At 41.0% G+C, this 21,309-nt stretch overlaps 1 protein-coding gene across 1 annotated transcript; it reads right to left on the reverse strand.

Moving 5' to 3' along the window:
• Positions 1–11,089: 11,089 nt before the first annotated feature.
• Positions 11,090–14,095, reverse strand: LOC143614840 (S-type anion channel SLAH2-like). The gene is made up of 5 exons (XM_077088163.1): positions 14,003–14,095; positions 13,358–13,807; positions 12,257–12,630; positions 11,708–12,104; positions 11,090–11,627 (listed from the first exon to the last, which is right to left on the reverse strand). Exons 1-5 carry the CDS (start codon positions 14,093–14,095, stop codon positions 11,211–11,213), a joined length of 1,731 nt encoding a protein of 576 aa, XP_076944278.1. The 3' UTR covers positions 11,090–11,210.
• Positions 14,096–21,309: the final 7,214 nt, after the last annotated feature.

Genomic DNA, 21,309 nt, shown 5'->3' on the forward strand with positions numbered 1-21,309 from the left:
TTCACAGGTGTTAAGTACTGAGAATGTCCAATTCAAGCCCCCCAAGCAACTACACTACAAGGGACCGCAAAACAGTGGCATATATTGTGAATTTCACAGGTCCCCGGGCCACAACACCGACGCATGCCATCATTTAAAGGATGCGATCGAGAAGGATGTAAAATCAGGCAGGCTGGCTCACTTGGTGAAAAACCCAAGAATAGAGGATGAGCAACCGGAAGGAGCCTCTGCCAGCAAGAAATACAAAAGAATCTGTGTGGCTGAGGGGGGATGACAAGGGCAGACGTCAAAAAAGAGAAGCGCGCAAATCCACGGAGATTGGCGCGAGCAGCAAGTTATCTTCCCAAGAATCAGGGGAGGCCCTTCAATCAGCAGCCCTCTCGTCATCACCACACACATTGCTCATTACGAAGTGTCAAAGGTCCTGGTGGACACTGGAAGCGAATCTGACATTATGTATGAGCAATGTTTCAGAAAGTTAGACCCGGCAGACCAAGCGCGGCTCGAGATGGTGAACGCACCAATTTGTGGTGTTTCAAATGAAATCATCCATCCCCTAGGTCAAATTCAGTTTGAACTAACTATGGGGGATGATGAGCACAAGCGAGCCGAAGTTGTCAACTTCTTGGTCTTGCCCACCACGTCATGCCACAATATGATCCTGGGTAGGGGAACGATTGCCCAATTTAATGCTGTACCGTCGCCAGCGCACGGCGCATTGGGGTTCCCTACACCAACAGGCGTAACATTTGTTTACCGCGATCATTTGTGCGCAGTGACAAGTACGCCGCGGGAAGGGAGAATGAAACTTCCAATGGCGGACAATGCGCCAGAGAAGTGGATTTTAAACCCAAAATTCCCAGAGCAAACGGTCACAATTGGCGCTACCATTTCAGACGAAACGAGATTGAGAATGAAAAGGTTGCTCACAAAATACACGTCGGTCTTCACGTGGCAACACTCCGATATGACTGGGGTCCCGCGAGACTTGGCGCAACATTCTCTTAACACGATCAAGTCGGTGGAGCCAATTGCTCAGAAAAAGAGAATCATGGGGGATGAAAAGGCGAAAGCCATGAATGAGCAAGTTGAGGACCTGTTGGGCGCAAACATCATCCGCCCGATCCGATACCAGACGTGGGTAGCCAATCCTGTGATGGTAAAGAAAAGCAACGGGTCATGGAGGATGTGTATTGACTTCAAGGACCTCAACAAAGCATGTCCGAAAGACTGTTACCCCCTCCCAAACATCGACGCAAAGGTGGACTCCGTGGCGCCATTCAAGCTCAAATGTTTCCTGGATGCCTACAAAGGCTATCACCAGATTCAAATGGCGCCACAAGACGAAGACAAGACTGCCTTCAGAACCGACAAGGGTGTTTTTTGTTACACAAAAATGCCCTTTGGTTTAAAGAATGCGGGCGCCACTTATCAGAGACTTATGGATTCGGTTTTCAGTGAACAAATCGGAAGAAATCTAGAAGTCTACGTTGATGATTTGGTGATCAAGAGCAGGGAGGAGAGACAAATGCTCAAAGACATCGAGGAAACTCTTCAGCGCTTAACGGAAGTCAACATGAAGCTCAACCCGAGCAAATGTACTTTCGGCGCGGAAGAGGGGAAATTTCTTGGTGTAATGGTCACTAAGGATGGTTTCAAGGTGAACCCTGAAAAGGTGGAAGCCATCCTTGACATGCCTTCACCATCCATCATGAAGGAGGTTCAGAAGCTGAATGGTAGATTGGTGTCAATCAACATGTTCCTAGCGAACCACGCCAGCAAATCTACCCCATTCGTTAACACTTTGAGGAACTGCTTGAAGAAGAGCCAATTCAAGTGGACGCCTGAGGCTGAGCAAGCTTTCAGTGAGATAAAAGAATGTCTCATAAAGCTGCCCGCGCTCACAGCTCCACTTCCTGGCGAAACCCTTACATTGTACTTGTCAGCTGGAGACCGCGCCATCGGCGCAGTATTATTGGTGGATCGCAAGGGGATCCAAACGCCAATATACTATGTGAGTCGGGTGCTGACAGACCCTGAGACGCGCTATTCCATCATGGAAAAGTTAGTTTTGTCACTAACACACGCGTCGCGAAAGCTTCATAGATACTTCAATGGTCATCCTATTGAAGTTCTGACAGGTTACAACATCCAGCAAGTCTTGCGACGCCCCGCGCTCTCCGGAAGGCTGACAAAGTGGGCGCTGGAATTAGGTGAACACACGATCACCTATAAGCCCCGTCCAGCAATAAAGGGTCAAGTTTTAGCGGATTTCATCACGGAAATCCCAGAGGGAAAGATTGAAGAAGCTCAGCGCGAGGTAGACCTTCCGCGAGCAAATGATGAAGAAGATGTTTGGAGGGTATTCACTGATGGAGCCTCCAACAGCGAAGGGTCCGGCGCAGGCCTCAAACTGGTGGACCCTGATAATCATGAATATACTTATGCTATTAGGTTGGACTTCAAGAGTACCAACAATGAGGCTGAGTATGAAGCCCTGCTGGCTGGTCTGCGCATTGCGCGCAAGTTTGGAGTTAAAAGGCTAGAGGCCCATGTTGATTCTTACTTGGTAGCTGCACAGGTCAATGGCCTTTATGATGCCAAGGAGAACACCATGCCTCTATATCTAGAGCAGGCAAAAAAGCTCGTTGAGCAGTTTGACTTCTTCAAAATCATACACATCTCGCGCAGCGAAAACAAGGCCGCTGACGCGTTGAGTAAGATGGCATCAACTAATTTTGATCACTTTGGCAAAGATGTCAGGGTGGAAGTGATGAGCAACCCGTCAGTGCAAACGCAATCTGTCCTTGTAATTCATACAACCCCTTCATCCTGGATAACTCCAATAATGGAATTCCTGAAGGAGGGGAAGTTACCGGACGATCGCGCACAGGCGAGAAAGATAAAACACAAGGCGCAGAACTATGAACTACTTGATGGTACATTATATCGACGCTCTTATCTTGGACCACTCATGAAATGCCTGGATTCCGAAGAAGCAAGCTATGTGATTAGGGAGATTCACGAAGGAATCTGCGGAATACACGCTGGCCCGCGCATGGTGGTTGCCAAGGCAATGAGCTCAGGCTACTATTGGCCAGGCATGTACTTGGATGCGCTGAAAGAAATCCAAAAATGCAAGGCATGTCAGAGCTACGCGCCAAACACCATGCGGCCAAAGAACAACTTGATTCCGGTGACCTCTGCATGGCCTTTCCACAAATGGGCCATTGATATTGTGGGGCCCCTGTCGCAAGCGCAAGGGCGAGTGAAATTTTTGGTAGTGGCGATAGACTATTTCACAAAATGGGTTGAGGCCAAGCCACTAGCAAAAATCACAGCCGAGGCGATGAAGCAATTTATCTGGAGCCACATCATTTGCCGTTTTGGCCTTCCTATGGAAATTGTGAGCGACAATGGCAAACAATTCACTGACAGGAAGATATCCAGCTGGCTCAAAGAATTGCACATCAACCAAATCTTCACTTCGGTCTACCACCCCCAGGGGAATGGCCAAGTGGAGCGCGCGAATCAAAGTGTGTTAAATGGGCTGAAGAAAAGGTTGGAAGGAGAATCCCATTCTTGGGTCGAAGAGTTACCTAATGTCCTGTGGGCGCACAGGACATTAAGCAAAACTAGCAATGGCGAATCCCCGTTCAGCCTAACCTATGGGACAGAGGCTATGATCCCAGCAGAAATTGGATGCCCATCCCATAGGGTACTCATGATGAGCAAGACTGATAACGAGCGCGAAAGAAGATTGGACCTCAACTTGCTTGAAGGGCGCAGAGAAGCGGCTATCATCAATGAAGCCAAATACAAGAAAAAGCTGGAAAAATATTATAATCAGCGCGTTAAAGAATGCCACTTCAAGAAAAATGATTTTGTCCTTCGAAACAATGAAGCTAGCCGCGCAATACCCCCAGGAAAAATGTCCCCCAATTGGGAAGGACCTTATCAAATCTCAGAAGAATTGGGGAAAGGCGCGTACACTTTAAAAGATTTGAATGGAAAAAAGATACCGCGCGCGCGGAACGCAGCACAGCTTAGAAAATGCTTCATGTAAAAATTCAAATATGTAATCAAGGATTTTAAGCCATCATGAATGATGATTCGCGCTATCTTTCAATATTTGTTCTATTACCTTTGCATACATGTTTCACACTTCCTTTATTAATTTGGAGCAATATGACAACACTATATTGACTTCAAAACAAAATAAAACGAAGTAAAACATACATGCGCGAGCCTTAGCTCAAACGCGTTAACGAGTCTTAACTCTAAAACGTCAGGGCCTTAGCCCAAACCTACGAGCCTTAGCTCAAACACGTTAACGAGTCTTAACTCTAAAAACGTCAGGGCCTTAGCCCAAAACAAAGAGCCTTAGCTCAAAACACTCACAAACATCCATCTTACATCCCGCGCAGCCTGATCATAAAAATCCCTAAACACAACTAAGGCAAAGTACATGCCAAATCATAGTTGTTAAGGTCTCAGGTCGAGGTCGCGCGCGGAATCATAGTGGATATCTGAGTAACACATGCTGACATGTAATGGCTAAAACTCATAATTCCATATAAAAAACGTGCGACAACGACGCGCAAAAAAGGAATAGTGAAAAGTCATCGCGCGTGTCAGCATAAACAAGATACTGCGAAACCACTTACAAAATAGGACTATGGTTAAGTAAATAATTTCCTTACAACCTTGTTCTTATTTTAACGTGCAAGCATATCTTATATCTATACAAGCAAACATGAAGAGATGAATGGAAATGCGCAAGATGTGAAAAAGGGAAAACAAATTTCATTCCATAGCATTGAAATTTACAAGTGTGATGAGTTACAAATTACAAGTATAACAAAAAAAAAAAAAAAATTTTAGAAAGATGAAGGGCTTCTCAAGTCTCCACGTCGACGTCAGCCACTTCATCACCCTCATCATCTCCCGCGGCATCTGGCGCGGCCCGCTCCTCATCTCCGAACTGACCATAGTCAAGTTCTTCCTCCTCAATGGAGTCTTCTATCACGACGGTGTCAGGAGCAGATTCTTTCGCCGCGCCAGAGCCGCTGGCAGGGGCAACATCCCCCGCGCCACCATCATCGCCACCAGCCCCCTCGCATTCATCGAGCAACTTCTTTAGCGCGCCGAGGTCGGGCTGGTCAGCAAGCGCAGCTATCTGCAAATCATTAGAAAAGTATTGAGTACAAAAAACTTGGAAAATTAATCAAGAAAAATTCATTAAGGTCAAGGTACCTGCACAAGGATGGGGATGGGAGTATTCATATACTTCTCCCCCACCGCGGCCATGTCCGCGCAGGCCGCGTCGCTCTTGTAAGGGTACTCGGATGGGTTCTTCTTCAACATCCCATATTCATACCCATCCGTAAACCCTTCAGCTCGACCGCGGCAGCATTGCAGTCCATCACAAGGGCCTGAAACTCGCCAGAATATTTCATCGCCAAAGCGCAACGAGTCATGCCCTGTGACACCAGCCATTGGCGATCCTGCGCGAAGCCAGCAACAGACGTCTCGAGGGCAGGAACCTGGGAGTTTAATAACTCAACAGTTTCCTTGGTATTTTTTAGCTCCTATCTATCAGACGCTGCTGCCGCCAAAATTTTTTCTTTCTCCGCCTGCGCAGCATCAAGTGCTTCCCGGCTAGACGCTGCCGTCGCCAAGGCCTCATCTCTATCGGCCTGCGCGGCCGCCAAATACTTCTTCAGGCGCGCAACCTCGCTCTCCAGTGATGATTTCTCAGTGATACTCTGGACGATAGCTTGGTCACGCGCCTCCGCCTCCAGTTCCAAGTCACGCACTCTCCGCGCGTACTTGGCAACTTCGGCCTCCGCCACCTGCTGCTTCTCCCGCGCAGCTTGGAGCTCATGCCCGCGCTTAATAAAGGCGGTGTTGGCACTTGCTCGGTTTTCGCTGAGCTCCGCCTGGAGTTTCTCAGCTCGTGCGCGAGCATCAGAAAGGTTCCAGGCAGCCACCTTAGCCTCTTGATGGGCTTCCACAAGAGCATCGCGTACTTTAATATAATCACGATGAAGCTCTTGGGAGGCAGCAAAGAAAGCTGACCCAGCGAAAATGTGATCGTTGAGCAAGTCAGCGCGGGTGCGCCCCTCCTGATACCTCCTTTCAGTAGGAGGCACGGCATGAGCCCAGAAGTCCTCGCATACACCCATGGATTGGAAGGAACTATGTTCGTTAATATTCCATCTCGGGCGGTAAACGTGGTCACCTTCCTGCAAAATACAAGAAATGTTCTAAGTCATAAAAACATACTTATATGGAAGTACGCGCAGCGGAGCAACAAATTAAAAACATACCTGCGGGGATGAAGCAGAAAAGTCAGCGCCAGCCTCACCAGAAGTATGCGCTGCGAAGTCTTGTGGCATCGCAGGGCTGGCACGGACTCCGAAGGAGTCTTCAGCTTGAGCTCCCTCATCCTCCTCATCTTCTTCAATCGGCCTCTTCTCCTGCGACCTGGAGGGCTCCAAACCAGGCTCGCGGAGAGGGCTGCGCGTAGGAGGAGGCGAGGGAGGTCTCGACGCCGCCAGTTCGGCGCGCAACACGGCTTCCTGCTCCTTTGTAATCCCAATAAGGGGAGACTCAGCATTAGCAGGAGCAGGAGCAGAACCAGTGGCGCCGGCAACGGCGCCAGGAGTGTCACCAGCAGCTTCTACGCCAGCTACAACTCCTATGAACAAATCAATAACAAAAAATGGTTTATGATTTGATCAAAACAAAAAATTCAGAAGACAATGGCGCAAAACATACATTCGCGCAATTCTGTTCGCGCGGCGAACATCGCCATAAAGTTCATTCTACCCTTTTCTGAGGGTAGAACAGGGGACTTCGAAGCAGCCCCCGGCGCAGCCTCAGCACCTTGTTGCGCCTGTGGCTGATCTGCTACCGTCGCCGGTCCTGCAAACATTCAAATGCGAAAAGATTTAATAATAATTCAATCAGAATTATGGGTAAGCAAAGTATACCTTTCGCAGGCGCGACACTGCTTCTCTCTTCAGCCGCGCGAAGGGAGGAGGTCACGCCACCATACCTCAAGTGGACAGGAGGTCTGCCCACTTTCACAGGCAGGGAAGCTAAAGAAACCTTGGTGGTAAACACCTGGGTTTCCTCAGGTCCCTTCGTTTGAGCATGGGGATGAGCGACAGGGGTGTCATCTTTCTTATGTCTCTTACTGCCCCCTGCGCCAGATTTCCCCTTAGCTTTGCGCTTTAGTAGGGGCGCCTCCTCTTCCTCCTCCTCCTCTTCCGCGAGCTCCAGCTCGTAGTTTTCGAGCGCATCTGCAAATACAAGCAACAGAACTGTTAATAAACTTTGGTATTCTAAAGGAATAAGCATAAGTGCGAAGGCTTACCAGGCGCGTCGCTATCAAAGTCAAATTCCAGATCCACAGGGATGAACATGTCATCGAAGCGATCTGGGAAGCACACCTCCCCAGCGCCCAGCGGGACGGAGCCACCCTCCACTTGATCGTCGTAGGCGGCGTGGAAAAACTCCTTGGTTACTGCGCAAAAACAAGACAAATAATATCAGCAAAGGCAAATTTTATTAGCGCGGAAATAAGGCAATGCGATAACTTACGCAAGCCGTCCACTTGGATGACAGGCTCCGCCGCGCGGTCGGCCCACAGCTTACTCATGCCGACCCCCACCAACGCCTCCTCGCGAATTTTCTTGGCGGGGGATGGTTCGGCGGTCAGTTTCTTAACCCAGGCGCCGGTTGGGTTCTTAATAACATCCGCATCCGCGGGCGCACAATCGATCGCGCGCATCGTCATGCGGATGGGGATTACACCAGCCCTGATGTAGAAGAACCTCTCAGACCAGTCATGAAGGCTCTTGAATGACACGGTGCTGCACTTAACCTTCTGACTGCGAGGAATAAAGGAGATCCAAGAATCTTGGATCTTGGGCTTGTAAAAAAATTGAAAGCGACGAGGGGTGGGCTCCTCGCGCTGTGATTTGCACATGAACTCGAAATGAGTCATGCGCACAAGTCCAAACGGATGGACTTGGGATATATGTATCCCAAAAAACCGTAACACCGCGCCTACAAACCTTGTCATCGGAAGACGAAGGTTGCAGTGGGTGAAAAAATGGGTGTACAGTGAAATATAGCCGGGAGGCGGGTCCGCCGCCGTCTGCCCGGCCACAGGCAACATGCAGCCAAACACAGGGAGAAAACCCTGTGACGAGATGAGGCTGTCGAGATCGGCCTGCCTCAGTTTGCAGGGGATTTCATTCCACCTTTTCGTGGCCTTGGTCCTCCCTACTTCCTCCGATGTGGTCTCAACAACCCTCTTCCCCTTGCCCTTTTGCTTCAATGTCGACATCACCACAGATTTCACACGACGTCTTCGAGAGGCAATAGAGGTGATTGAGGGGTTAGAGGAGTCTGAGCTATCAGACATACAATAACAACAGCAACAGATAACAGGGTCTTTGGAAGCAATAACCAGAAAATCGGAAAGATAGAAGCTTTGGAGTACACAACAATGAAGATGAAGATAAAAATTTTTTCCTAAGAGCCTACTTTTATAGGCCCAGGAGAGAGAAAAGTGGCAACTGATCGGATTTCACGCGCCCCCACTAGCAGGTGTAAGCCAACGAGGGCGCGGCACGTGTCCCTAACACTGTTGAGGGGACATAAAAACGTAACGGAACTGCCACGGAGCAGAGACGCGCCCCCACTCGCAGGTGCAAACCAATGCGAGCGCGACACGTGTTCCAGACAGCTGTGCGAGGGGACATGAAAGGCAACTGTAGCACCTCGAGCACACGAAACGTCTGACACGTTTCGGGCACACGTCACCACCAACCAACCACGTGTTTGGACCCTTCGTTTCAACCAAATGGATAGAACTTCGCGCAACGATGGAAACAACCAAGATAACGACAAAACCCCATTAAAAAGACCAAATCAGTAAGTCTAATATCTATCTTACCGCGCTAGCGCGAGATAAGACACACATTAGACTGGGGGGGCTTGAAGAGGTATGTACCCGCCTCAACACCAGCAAGGCGGGTCAACCCACAAGATAAAGACATTATGAAGGCACAAAGCCAAAACCTATGCGCATGGCGCATACAAAACATGCTCAGGCATCATATGCCCAGGCACCACACATGCTCAGGCATCATATGCCCAGGCACACATATGCTCGCGCATCACATATGCGCGCGGCGCATATCACATGCTCGTGCATATCACATCTGCGCATGAAACATCTGCGCGTGAGAATAAAGAGAAGACCTCGCGCATCCTCAGGATTGGCGCATATCACACATGCACATAATCGACCTCGTCCTTATCCAAATCAGGATTAGGGCAACCTTGATTGTGCACGTCAGACAACCTTCCAGAAGGTATCTTTTTAAGGAGTAAGAATATGCTGATGTTGACAGCTGCCAAATGAAAGGTCGACAACTCAGCATGACACATGTGCTACCACGTGATTACAACCAACGAGAAAGCGCCAGGTGTCCCAGAGGACACGTGGCGCAGTGCGATTGGAGGAGGCCAACGAGGCTGAGCCCAATCAGTGGAAACCCTAGCACTATAAATACAGCATCAACTCCACTTTGAAGGACATTCATACTCAATCATTGACAGTTACAGGCAGTGATATCACATTCAATCATATTGAATTACATTCACTCACAGTCAGTTACATACAAACACACAGTCACACAATCATACAGTATTCAGCTATTAAGCAATACTCTCCAGATTCCCTCACTGACACATTATTATCTTCTCCTACACATACTTATTCTCACGCCGGAGGGTTACCCCAAAGAGGACCCCTTTGTCCCTTTCTGAGGGGTAAGTTAACGGCGTTGTTCGTTTTGTAGGTGGAAGAACACAGATCCAGAAGAACCATCGGTGAAATAGTACAATCAAAACCCGAGGAAAGTAGATCTGCTACCAGTGAGTAGATCCACGTTTCTTCACTGTTAGTTACAACATTGATTCAAACATGGAAGACTGAAGCAATATATAATTATATATCAAAGGTATTTTGAATAACAAGAGTGGCTGCTGCTGGTGATTGGTTTGTAATCTATTTAGTGTTGGCTATGCCGCAGGAACCTCTTTTAATTACTTGAAAAAGTGTATAAAGTTCATATTACGACTAACGATGCTCCCCGCTAAATCATGGCGAAAAATAATAGAGGAACTGTTGAGGTCATGTTATGCTTGTGTTTGGTTCTCGACAAACATGAGAGCACGACTCGTGGACCGATTACGTGATCTCACACATTCTTCTAGCTCATATAACACTTTGTCACCTTATAGATCCAGGATACCCCCACAGTAACCACTCACATACCTCCATGTTGCATTCTTCGTTTACATATTTGTCCCATATGTATTCAATCCAATGAACATATCTTTTTAATGGTTTTACCTTGTCAACATCACATTGAACACTATTTTGTTTGTGCTCACGTCACATGTTCTCGTGTCTTTGATAAGTGAAAACACCTACATGTTGTCCTAACCATAATAACTCAGTGAATGATGTAAACAATGTAATGTTACATTGATAGCATACAATATTATTCTTGTTCCTAAATCCTAATACAAGCTTGAGAGGCATTGCGATAAAAGCTTAAAACGATCACTTTAATAGGAGCTTATACCTAGTCCATATAGTAAAGTGCTTAGCTTGGATATTTTTTTTATAAACATTTCTTTCTTTCAGTAAAACACGCATTACATTTATGCATTGCTGCTCTATCAAAGTTGCATTATATATATGGATGCAACATGTCGTGACTCGTGGTCACCTTTTACTAACCGCTCCTTCAATGGGAGAAGCTCCCCGGTCACTGCAACCTTTGATAGGTTGGCTCATCCACATTCCTATTTACGTAGCTACATTATCTTAAGAATGTTTATTAAGCCAGTGTAAAGATCGGTTTCTGACTTAACCAGTCTACTCGACGATCCGTTACCATAACCAAGATACAAAAACGTTTTTCATAAAACATTATTCCAAAATATTAAGGTATATCTCAACAAGCACACAAGTAAAATACAAAGAACATAACTTACAACTCACCCAACATGAATATTATTATTATTATCCTCACACTCTAAACATCCAACATCATCGGAAAATGGAAGCCATGTTCCTCAATTGCATCATCACTAACAACCTCAATCAATCCACTTCATGTCAACGGACGTTGACTTTCAACATCTGTCTCTTTCACATCAACTGAAACCTCCACATCTTTCTCATTTGAAGTCACATACTTCAGGTAATGTTCAATGTCATTCTCTGAGCTGCCTGTCCTCAGATGGAACCACTTCCGGACAGTTGTGGGCTTGCGGTCACTGATCGCAATGGCGATGTCGTTCGGGAAGAGATCCCTCATTACAAAAGCATGCAGAATTGTGGTCACAAGTAAGCCAAAAACCGTCAGGGTTGCAATCACCGAAAGGGTGACTGTTAATATTTTAGTGAAGGTGTTTGAGACTTCGTTTGAGTATCGGATTGTGGCGATTGCAGCTCCGGTCATGGGAAAAGTATACGCCCACCATGCCAATGAGAATGTGAATCCTCTAAAGAAATTCACTCTAACCGCCTGCATAAATATATTATACCAAACAATTTTTGTCAGCTCAAGATATTTTATAGTTACTGTTACTGTAAATTTAAACTAACCAGAGAGAAATAGAGGAACATGGCAAGGAAGTAAACGATTCGCGACCCATAATCAAACGACCCGTTAATATTAGCCCACGCCAACGAAGCAACACTCGGAACAGCAATAAACAGAAAGAAAACCGGATGAAGTTCTTTAGGCAAAGTTTCGTTAGTCGGAAGCCTTTGATACAAAGTCACAAACAACACCATGTAATGAGCAATGCCAACCGCAAAGAAGAAAATAGGACCTTCTTTTAACCCCATAGAAGCACCCAACAAAGCCCCCACGAAGTTCCCGACAATGGATAAATGGTTAACTGGATTCGCCACCTTTGATAACCGTCGCTGCCCCCCCGACTTCCACTGCCCGTAAATCTTGACATCCATGATGAAAATAGGTGTCATGAAAATGTACCTGCAATATTATAAAATACTGGATTGATTATTTCTTTCAATAAATGATTACAATATATAAATGTTTCATGCTTCTCTGTAGTCAGAGCAGTAGAGAATCGGACGCTTAGACTGGAAAGAAAAAAAAAAGACATAAAAGAACAATAATAATACCATAAAACATGTGGTATGCGTGTTGAAACTGTTGGTGGAAGTCCAATGGCTAGAAATAGTAATGAGACCCATGGGGCGAAGAAGAAGTTGACTCGGATCGGGTGGTAGTATTCTCTACGGACGGCTTCAAAGTAGAAGATGAGTTTGAGAATGTATGAAGATGCCACGATTGCGAAAAGAGCAACCGAGATGCACCATAGTATTAAGTTGATCTTTGGGCTTATGTGTAGGAAATGGGTTGAAGGTGTGGAGGATAAGTTTTTCCACATTATGGCTTGACTGCTTACGCCGAGGCATATACCGAATGATGAGATCGGAAACCGGAGAAGAAATGGCCATTTCTTGTCTTCTGGTAGAATTAGTTCCTCTGATGGCTGTTAAAGTTCACAAGGAAAATGTTAGGTTGCCTAGAAACGAAATGCCAGAATCCGAACAAAAACTAACAGTTTAGTTTTATGTTTTAGTAAAAACCAACTTATAAGTTCAGTCTCGGTTTTGCATCTAATTAACAAAAAAAAAAAAACTGAACCGAACCAAATGTATAGATTTCCATGTTTTTTTTTTTATTTTGAGTGTTATATAATTTACAAGTTTTAATAAAAAATGTAATCCAAATATTTTAGTACAGATGTATAATAATCAGTTAGTCGTTGACTAACAAAAGAAAAATTAATGTTCAAGTTCACTATTTTGAGACAACTGTTTATTTAGTCAAAATTTTAAAGCCCAAATGATTACCAAATTATCATATAGATTGAATAGTTTTATAAAACTCAAAAACCGAATTTTTGGTTTGATACCATAATGACCCAGACCGAGCAGGCGACACACCTCTATGTGCTAAACTGCTAATGTATACAAATCCATTTTAGGCCCTAAGCTTGTGCTAAGGTCAATAAAAGTTCGAGTTTGATCAAACACAGGCCAATATCTAACCAAACCTGTTATTCGGTTAAAAGGGAAAAATGATCGTCGAGATTAAAACCGACATGGTTCAGGTTTAACCGGTTTCAAGAAAGGAGTTCTAAAACCGATTTCAACCTTATGGTTCGGTTTGGGTCGGTTTTGTGATCGTTAAAAATAAAAATACTGAAAACATACCCTCAAGGTTTCCAACTCCGGTCCTTCTAACGCATCAAAATACCGATCAACCGGCAAATTCTCACTCCGGGGAGTGATAACCGGCTGTTCACCGGGTGGCTTTCCTCGTAATGTCGTGAGTTGTCTCTCGAGCTTACCCGACCATGTTTTGAACGAGTTGTACCGTTGATCCTTCAGTTTCTCAACCTTGGTGTTTTTCACCGGCCGGCTTGGAAACTTACCGGCGGCAACAGCTTCTTCAAACCCAACTCCGGTGGGTATAGGCTGAGAGTAAAACTTAGTGGCGGAATTTTTGTCCACGAGTTCAAAGTCGTCTCTGAATGCAACTCTTCTAGCGCTTTGTGGGACTTCCACCGGAGACGGCGGCATACTGACGGAAATCGACGGCGTTCTGTGGTGGCGTAAACCGTCATTAGAAGTTTCGGGTTCGGGTTCGATCTTATCTCCATCCTAATATCAAAATCAAGTCACAAATTGATCAAATTCATATCTCCTTCAACTTTAAACAAAAACGTCAAACTTTAAAAATTATGACCTCAGATGGTTAAACTTCGAAAAGTTTTGGTCAAAACAAGTCGTTTAAAACAGTGTGAAATTAATTTTCAAACTGTGTGTACTATGTACAACTAACCCTAAAAAACATACCGTAAATTCGAGATCCAACGCATTTTGCTTCATGAGATCATCATCAAACCCCACAACTTCAATGGATCTAATCAACGATGGGATTGCTTCCATTATCTTCCTGCTACAAAACAAAAGCAAAATTTGTCATCATCATGTTTTTTTGTTCATAACTTTGACAATTGGAACATGCAGTTACATTTGTTAAAATTGTGAATTAATATGTTGTACCTTTAGTATTCAGCAGGAACAAACTTATTGCGTGTTGTGGACTTGTGGCCATGTCATATGTGAACTGTATGTGTATATATACCACCAATTATTCTCTGGTAAAATATTTAAAGTTTTTATATAACTTTTTGTAATACAATGTAAATAAGCTGGACCATTCAAATGTACAGCTATTTTATAAAATAATTTATAAATATTTAGATATTTAGGGTTTTCAACAAATTAGACCACGTATTAAATTATAAAATTTATGTGGCTAGTTGACACTAAACTATAATTGTTGATGTAACAACTATATATCAAATTAGACCGGGTATCAAATTAACTTTTTTTCTCTCTCTTTATATCAAATATAAGACTAAAACTTATTTTATTTAAAATAAAATTAAAAAAAAATGTCTCGTAGTGACCATGAGACCATCTACAACCCGAAATCTCAAACATATCAACATGTTCTTGTAGAATGTTACAAACATTCTTATATAACTTATAAATCCTTACAATTTTCACATTTAAACTATGTTTGTTGTCAAAGCCAAATCAAAAGCCGATTCTAGTTCCGTTCTGTTTCAATTGATAACCAAACAACTCCAATATCAACAAGATGGGTATTTTATCGGTTCCGATTATAGGTTTCTCGGGTTGGTTATCTCGGTTTTGTTAGGACTACTAGTTTAACAAGCTGTACAAATAAGAAAATCTATAGCACGAAACAATTAATTTATATTTCTCGGTTTTAACCAAAATAAGTTATATGAAACCAAAAACGAGTTACCTAATTCGGTTTCGGATTCAAACCAAAATGAAAACCAAATATGAAGTGAACTCCGGAGCTAAGATTAGGTTGAGGTAGCTAGCGGCACTTGACATCATATACGTACTCTTTTCAAACTCTTTTAAGATAGTTGTTAAAAATTAAATAATTATATTTATGGCAAATGAATAATATTTGAAAAATGAGAAGATGTACAGGTACGGCTGCTTTTTGTGATAATGACTCGTTATACATAGAGTTGATAGGCAAGTACGATTTGATTTCCTATGATCTTTTTTTAACCCTATATTTGTTTTGTATATATCAAATTGATGAGTAATAAAGTTATGAATTATCTCATCCCACTAACGCCCGGAGAGAAAAGAAAGTGAGGGGAATAAAAGCTATTACTTAACTTTTTATTTCCGAGTTCAAATGAAAGGAAAATAATTAAAAGACTTTTAAAGAAAATTAGGAAGAGAATTTAGTCTCTCCAAATCCGTCCATAATAGAAGGAAAGGTTAGGAGGGGAAAACATCAAAATTTTTGTTTCTTTCTTTCCATTAAAAAGTTAGGAAGGGAAAACATCAAAATTTTTGTTTCTTTCCATTAAAAATTTGGCAAATTCACTTTCTTTTTATTTCCATCCAAATCTATTTTTTCCTTGTTAAATGACTTTTATGGATACGGTATTAGAGACAGCACACCAAACACAGACTTAGTGAGCTTGTATGGGTTCATGGGGTATCCCCCCCTCACCCACCCCACCATGAGTTGCCCTTCCGAGTTGGTGGGGGGTGGGGGGGGGGGGTTGTCTCACCCTATTGTGATAGAAAACTTAATGATTACATAAACATTACCCCTAATATGATTATTTAATGTAACGAGCTTGTGAAGATAATCATGCTGGAAAAACAATTATTTTTTAGTTACAACAAAATAAAGATTTTTTAAAGTTATTTTTGGGAAAGTCTATAGCGCAATCTTTGCGAAGCAAAAAACCTTTCTAGCATATATGTGGTTGAAATCGATTGTCTCAACAAATTTTGACACTGACCCTGTTAAATATTAAAAGCGACCTCATGAAAATTTGAAAGCGACTTTAGGAAATTTTGACACTGACCATCAACAAAAATCTATTAGATACTTTATAAATTACGGCTGTTTGCGGTGCACACATATAATGTATATATGTGTAGGCCCTTGGGTGGGCAAAAGTGAAGTTGCACTAATTTTGACGTTATTTTACTAATTTCATGAAAATAGCGTTAAAAGTGACGGAAGGTTAATTAGGCATCATGTGGTGGCGCTGATAGCCGAAATACAAGGGTACATGCACCATTCGGCTGGGTCCTGATGGTTGAGTGTTATGTGCCTTATGTCCATGGCTTGATGCAAACCTACTATCGAGCCGGGGGTCTCACTGGAAGCAGTCTCTCTATTCCTATGGAGTAAAGGTAAGGCTGTCTGCATATTATCCTTCTCAGACCCTACCATAGCTTTGCTATTGGTGGGATATACTGAGTACGATGATGATACTTTAAAAACTATAAAAATATAATTATATAAACTTGTAAAAAAACTAATCATTTAGTATAACTAATCTAATTTTATACAATTAAACAAATAAGTTTATTTTAGAGTAAACTCATTAAGCATTAAATCCACATTTCTTCGATGGAGGACGCCTTCAATCTTCATTCAAAAGTCACAAAAGGTGACAAAGAGAAGAAGATCATCCAAAGAATCACAATTTTAGCTTGTTGGAGACTATGAAAAACCAGAAATGAAAAGGTTCGTGAAGGCAAAGAAGCGAGTATTGAAGAGGTGTTCGGTGATATCAACGTTTTGGGCTTTTTACGGATTAACAATAGATCAAAAATTTTCAATTATAGTTGGTCTAAGTGGTGTAAGTTCGTTGTGATGTAATTTTTGTCTGTTTTTCTTTGGCTCCTCCATGCTCGGTGGAGGGGTCTCTGATTTCTCTCACTTTTCTCGGATTTCTTCTTGTAATTTTTGATGGCAATGAAGTTTATCGTTAAAAAAATAACCATTAAACTTAAATTTCATCAATTCATGTATTTTCAAGAAAAAGGAATCTCGAATATTTACTTAAGTAAATGTGAGATTGCATTATTAATTATTTGAATTGACTGTTTGATTGAAGGATTTTAATATCTATCTATCTATAATAATATATATAAACAAAAATCTAAAAATCTTGTGTGTTGCGATGTGGTCACTCCCCCCTTTTATGGAAGCCACCAGATTTCTTGATTTATAAATGGAGGCCTCTCATTGATTTAACCCAAATTCATGGGTATTGGTCTTACCAAAACCAGATAGCTCTTAAACAGGTTATAATATCTTATTAAATTAAAACTTAATCTTGCCAATTATTTGATATGAAAATCCTACAAAATAGGAATATACTAAAATTTAATATCCAATTTAAAAAGAAAAAGATATTATTTATAATTAATAAACAATTTTATAGTAAAAAACATAAGTGGGTCATGGGTCACCAAATACAGATAGCTTTTAAACGGGTTATACCATATCATTTATTTATGAAACTCTTTCATCATCAAACCCTAAGTATATTATTAACTTTCTTATAGTAAAGAAAATTAAAATCCAAAATATAAATATTAAAAAACGAAAAATGTAAAACAACAATTCTCTCAAGCCATCAGATAGCTTTATTTGTAAATGAAGGTTTCTCACGCATTTGACCCGAATTCACGGGTAAATGTCTCACCAAACCCAGATAGCTCTTAAACGGGTTATAACATCTCATTATATTAAAAATTAATCTCATTAAATATTTGATATGAAAATCCTATAAAATAGGGATATACTAAAAACTAATATCCTATTTTATTTAAAAAAAAGATATTATTTATAATTAAGAAACAATTTTATAATAAAGAAAATAAACGGGTAATGGGTATCACCAAACCCCGATAACTTTTAAACTGAATTATAACATATCATTTATTAGTGAAACTATTTTATCATCAAACCTCAAGTATATTAATTATTAACTTTCTTACAATAAATAAAATTAAAATCTAAATATACATATATAAATATTAAAAACGAATAATATAAAACAAAACGGGGGATAAAATATAGTATTATATATTAAAGGAGTTTATATTGCTGTTCCCTGGAAAAGAAAATAAATATATTAAAAAACTAAATTGTCATTCCATTTTAGTGTTAATGAATTGAAAGATGTTTAAGGTGGAAATAAAAAGTTAAAAATTCAAGCACGTATAGTATAATTGTTCTAAAAACTTAACCATCTAATAAGACTAAAAGAGAATTTTGGTGTCCAAAGTCCTATTGGACCACCCATCTATCTAACAATTAGGGATGACAGTGAAATCCGAACCTGATGAGAAAACCTGAAAGCTGACACAATTGAGACGGGTAATACCCGACCCATTAGGGTTTGGGATTAGTTTTGAAATTTTTAATGGGTTTGGGACGGGTTTGGGATTTGTAATACACCCTATTACCCGACCCGATTACCCGATAACATTGACCTATTTACCCGATTATAAACCCGATGCACCCGATATAATAACTTGGTTTATATGTTTAATATATGTGTGTGTAAGTAGTATCTTCTAGTTTCTAAATATATTATAAACTATAATCAATTATATGAAATTTTTGAAACAGTTTCGGTTTCTAATTCATATAACCAACCTAGCTACCTTTCTGTTTTTAGTGACAAATTGGTGAAATTTTATAACTTTGAAGCTGTATATATATACTAGATATTTATAATGTATACACTAAAGGAGAGGGTGGATACTTGGTGTTGCAATTTGATAAAGTTATGCATTTGTTTTGATGCTTCCAGTTGCTTTGAACGTGCGGGTGTAAATGGTAATCATTTTGAATAGTTTAACTAGATTAGTTATATTTTGTCAAACCTGATAGAAAACCTGAAACCCGATGGGTATCCTCGAAACCCAACGAGTAATTACCCGATAAATACCCGACGGGTTTGGGATGGACTTTAATAATTGGGTATGGGTTTGGGATGACCTAGACTAGACCCAAACCCGACCCATTGCCGTCCCTACTAACAATACTATCTAATAATACTAAAATGAGAATTTTTGTGTCCAAAGCTTCTATAGCTTCTATAGGTGCACAGCTTTTTTGTTTTAGTTTAGGTAGTGCAATAAACAAAACAAAAATAAGTCAAATGTTAATTTTGTTTTGTTTTAGTTTCGGTATCGTAACAAATTTGACGGAAACCAACTGAATTCGTGTAAATTCACCGTGTTTTTGTTTTTGTTTCGATATATTGACGAACGTAATGAAAACCAACCGAATGCCAATCTTGTTTATGTTTTAATTCCGGTACCGTAACAAACGTGACGGAAACAAAACGAATTTGCGTACACACCGTCTCAACGCGCAGAATTGAAAATGATCGGGTGTCACACCCTGCCAAGGCGGAAGCACGGGCGCGTGACGTCATGTATACCGAAGCATATGATTATCGCAAACATAATAGCATTAGGAAACCATAAGTTTAAAACGGGTTTACAAACCACAATTTGTCTTTAAACAAAATAGTTTGACATAATAAGGAAATTTCTCGTATATGACCCAAGCATCATTCGGTTTATACAAGAAAATCCCTCTAAAAATTGGTATCCTAATTATGTATTGAGGTCTTGACTCCATGATTCCTTAATGCTCGTTAATTCCCCTGAAAAACATACGTATTAAAAAGTCAACACAATAGTTGGTGAGTTCACAGGTTTTGTGACTCGATATGAAATCACGTTATTCATAAAATGTTGAATCAATTCACAAGTAAGTATACGATAATCTGTCGAAACAAATACGATGATCCTCCGTAAACTAGCTAAATCTACGAATTAATATGACGAACCCTGAGCCTATAACCAAACCACGACTTATATCGTTTTGCCCTGTACAAATCTCACAGATGGAATATGCGCACCCTGTTTCGATGCAATATCGGAGGTTAGAGCGACTAACCTAAAATAGGGGGAAATGTCAATGTCAATAGTATTATTCGTATATTCCTGTGGCTAACTCCGTTAGCTAATGGTTATAGTATGCAAGCAAGGGACTTTTAGCACTACATAGTTCAACTCATGCTCGCATAAGGATTGGTGTTTTGTTTCTAATTATCGTATATAAAAGCAGCTGTGTATGTTTTCCACCCCGATATTTATAAAACAATAAAATAGAAAAGGGATCGTGAAACTCACCTCACGAGTTCAGTGTTTGATTTGCTAGCGATTTCAGATTAAACCTGGTTCCGCTGCCTTCACACGTCCTAAACGCGTAAGGTCAGTTAGTTCGTTATCGACTTACAAGTCGGCTTATGTTAGTCGCTTTCACCCAACTAGTTGTTTTGCTTATTTTATTTGTGTCGGTTGCTTTCACCAAACGAACGTTTCATTTATCAAGTTTGTGTCGGTTGCTTTCACCAACCGAACATTTTGTTTGTTTGTGTCGGTCGCTTTCACCAACCGAACATTTCGTCTATTTGTGTCGGGTGCTTTCACCAACCGAACGTTTCGCTTGTTTGTGTCAGTTGCTTTTACCAACCGAACGTTTCGCTTAATTCGTAAGTAACTTTTCATGCAATAGTTTAACGATTCATTGGTGATTTCTATATATTGTTTTTGAAAACAAATATTTATATCTTATATAAATATTAAAAATATAACTCTTCCTAGTGTCGGTTTCAATTAGGCATAAATGATTCGTTTGATCGAGTAATAACTAAATATATATTAAAGCCATATATTTATTTCTAAGTATTGTTTCTTTAAGTTACGACAAATATACTAGTAAAATATAATGTAACTATATTTTCGTTCATAACCTCCAAACCAACTTCTATCTCGTTCCGGCCGTTTAACTCATAAGAGATTTTTATCTTTATGTCTAACTTTTATATATATATATATACATATATATATTTAAGTAACAACTATCATTTTGACACAAAAGTCTATGAAAAATAATATAAATTATTTGTCGTTTTCAAACATACATTTGTAGTTTTATTCAAGATCATATTTAATAAACTTTTAAATTAGTTTCAACATAATTAATATTTTTTTTTATGTATTTGCTCGAAACGCATTTGACTCTAGTGATATGTTTAAAACTGTAAGTACACTGTTAGTTACAGTTTTCAAAGTATAACTTTTATAACTATATTTTTATATCAAAATTTTACACATTTTTCAACTATATCTAACTTTACTTAAAATCATCAATGCCTTTACTTTTTTTTCCCCCAAAATCGAGTCCTAATCCTGTTTTA

This window comes from Bidens hawaiensis, unplaced genomic scaffold (genome assembly GCF_021521415.1).
Source record: "Bidens hawaiensis isolate Kalapana, Puna unplaced genomic scaffold, B.hawaiensis_p1.1 tig00002306_1, whole genome shotgun sequence".
NCBI lineage: Eukaryota > Viridiplantae > Streptophyta > Magnoliopsida > Asterales > Asteraceae > Bidens > Bidens hawaiensis.

What these genes read in the sequence shown, in the direction of transcription:
- LOC143614840 (XM_077088163.1), bottom strand. Translation starts at nt 14,095, where the DNA reads ATGGAAGCAATCCCATCGTTGATTAGATCCATTGAAGTTGTGGGGTTT. An exon ending in CGGAGTTGGAAACCTTGAGG is followed by an intron (nt 12,631 to 13,357) that starts GTATGTTTTCAG and finishes GAACTTTAACAG; the next exon opens with CCATCAGAGGAACTAATTCT. An exon ending in CGCATACCACATGTTTTATG is followed by an intron (nt 12,105 to 12,256) that starts GTATTATTATTG and finishes ATAATATTGCAG; the next exon opens with GTACATTTTCATGACACCTA.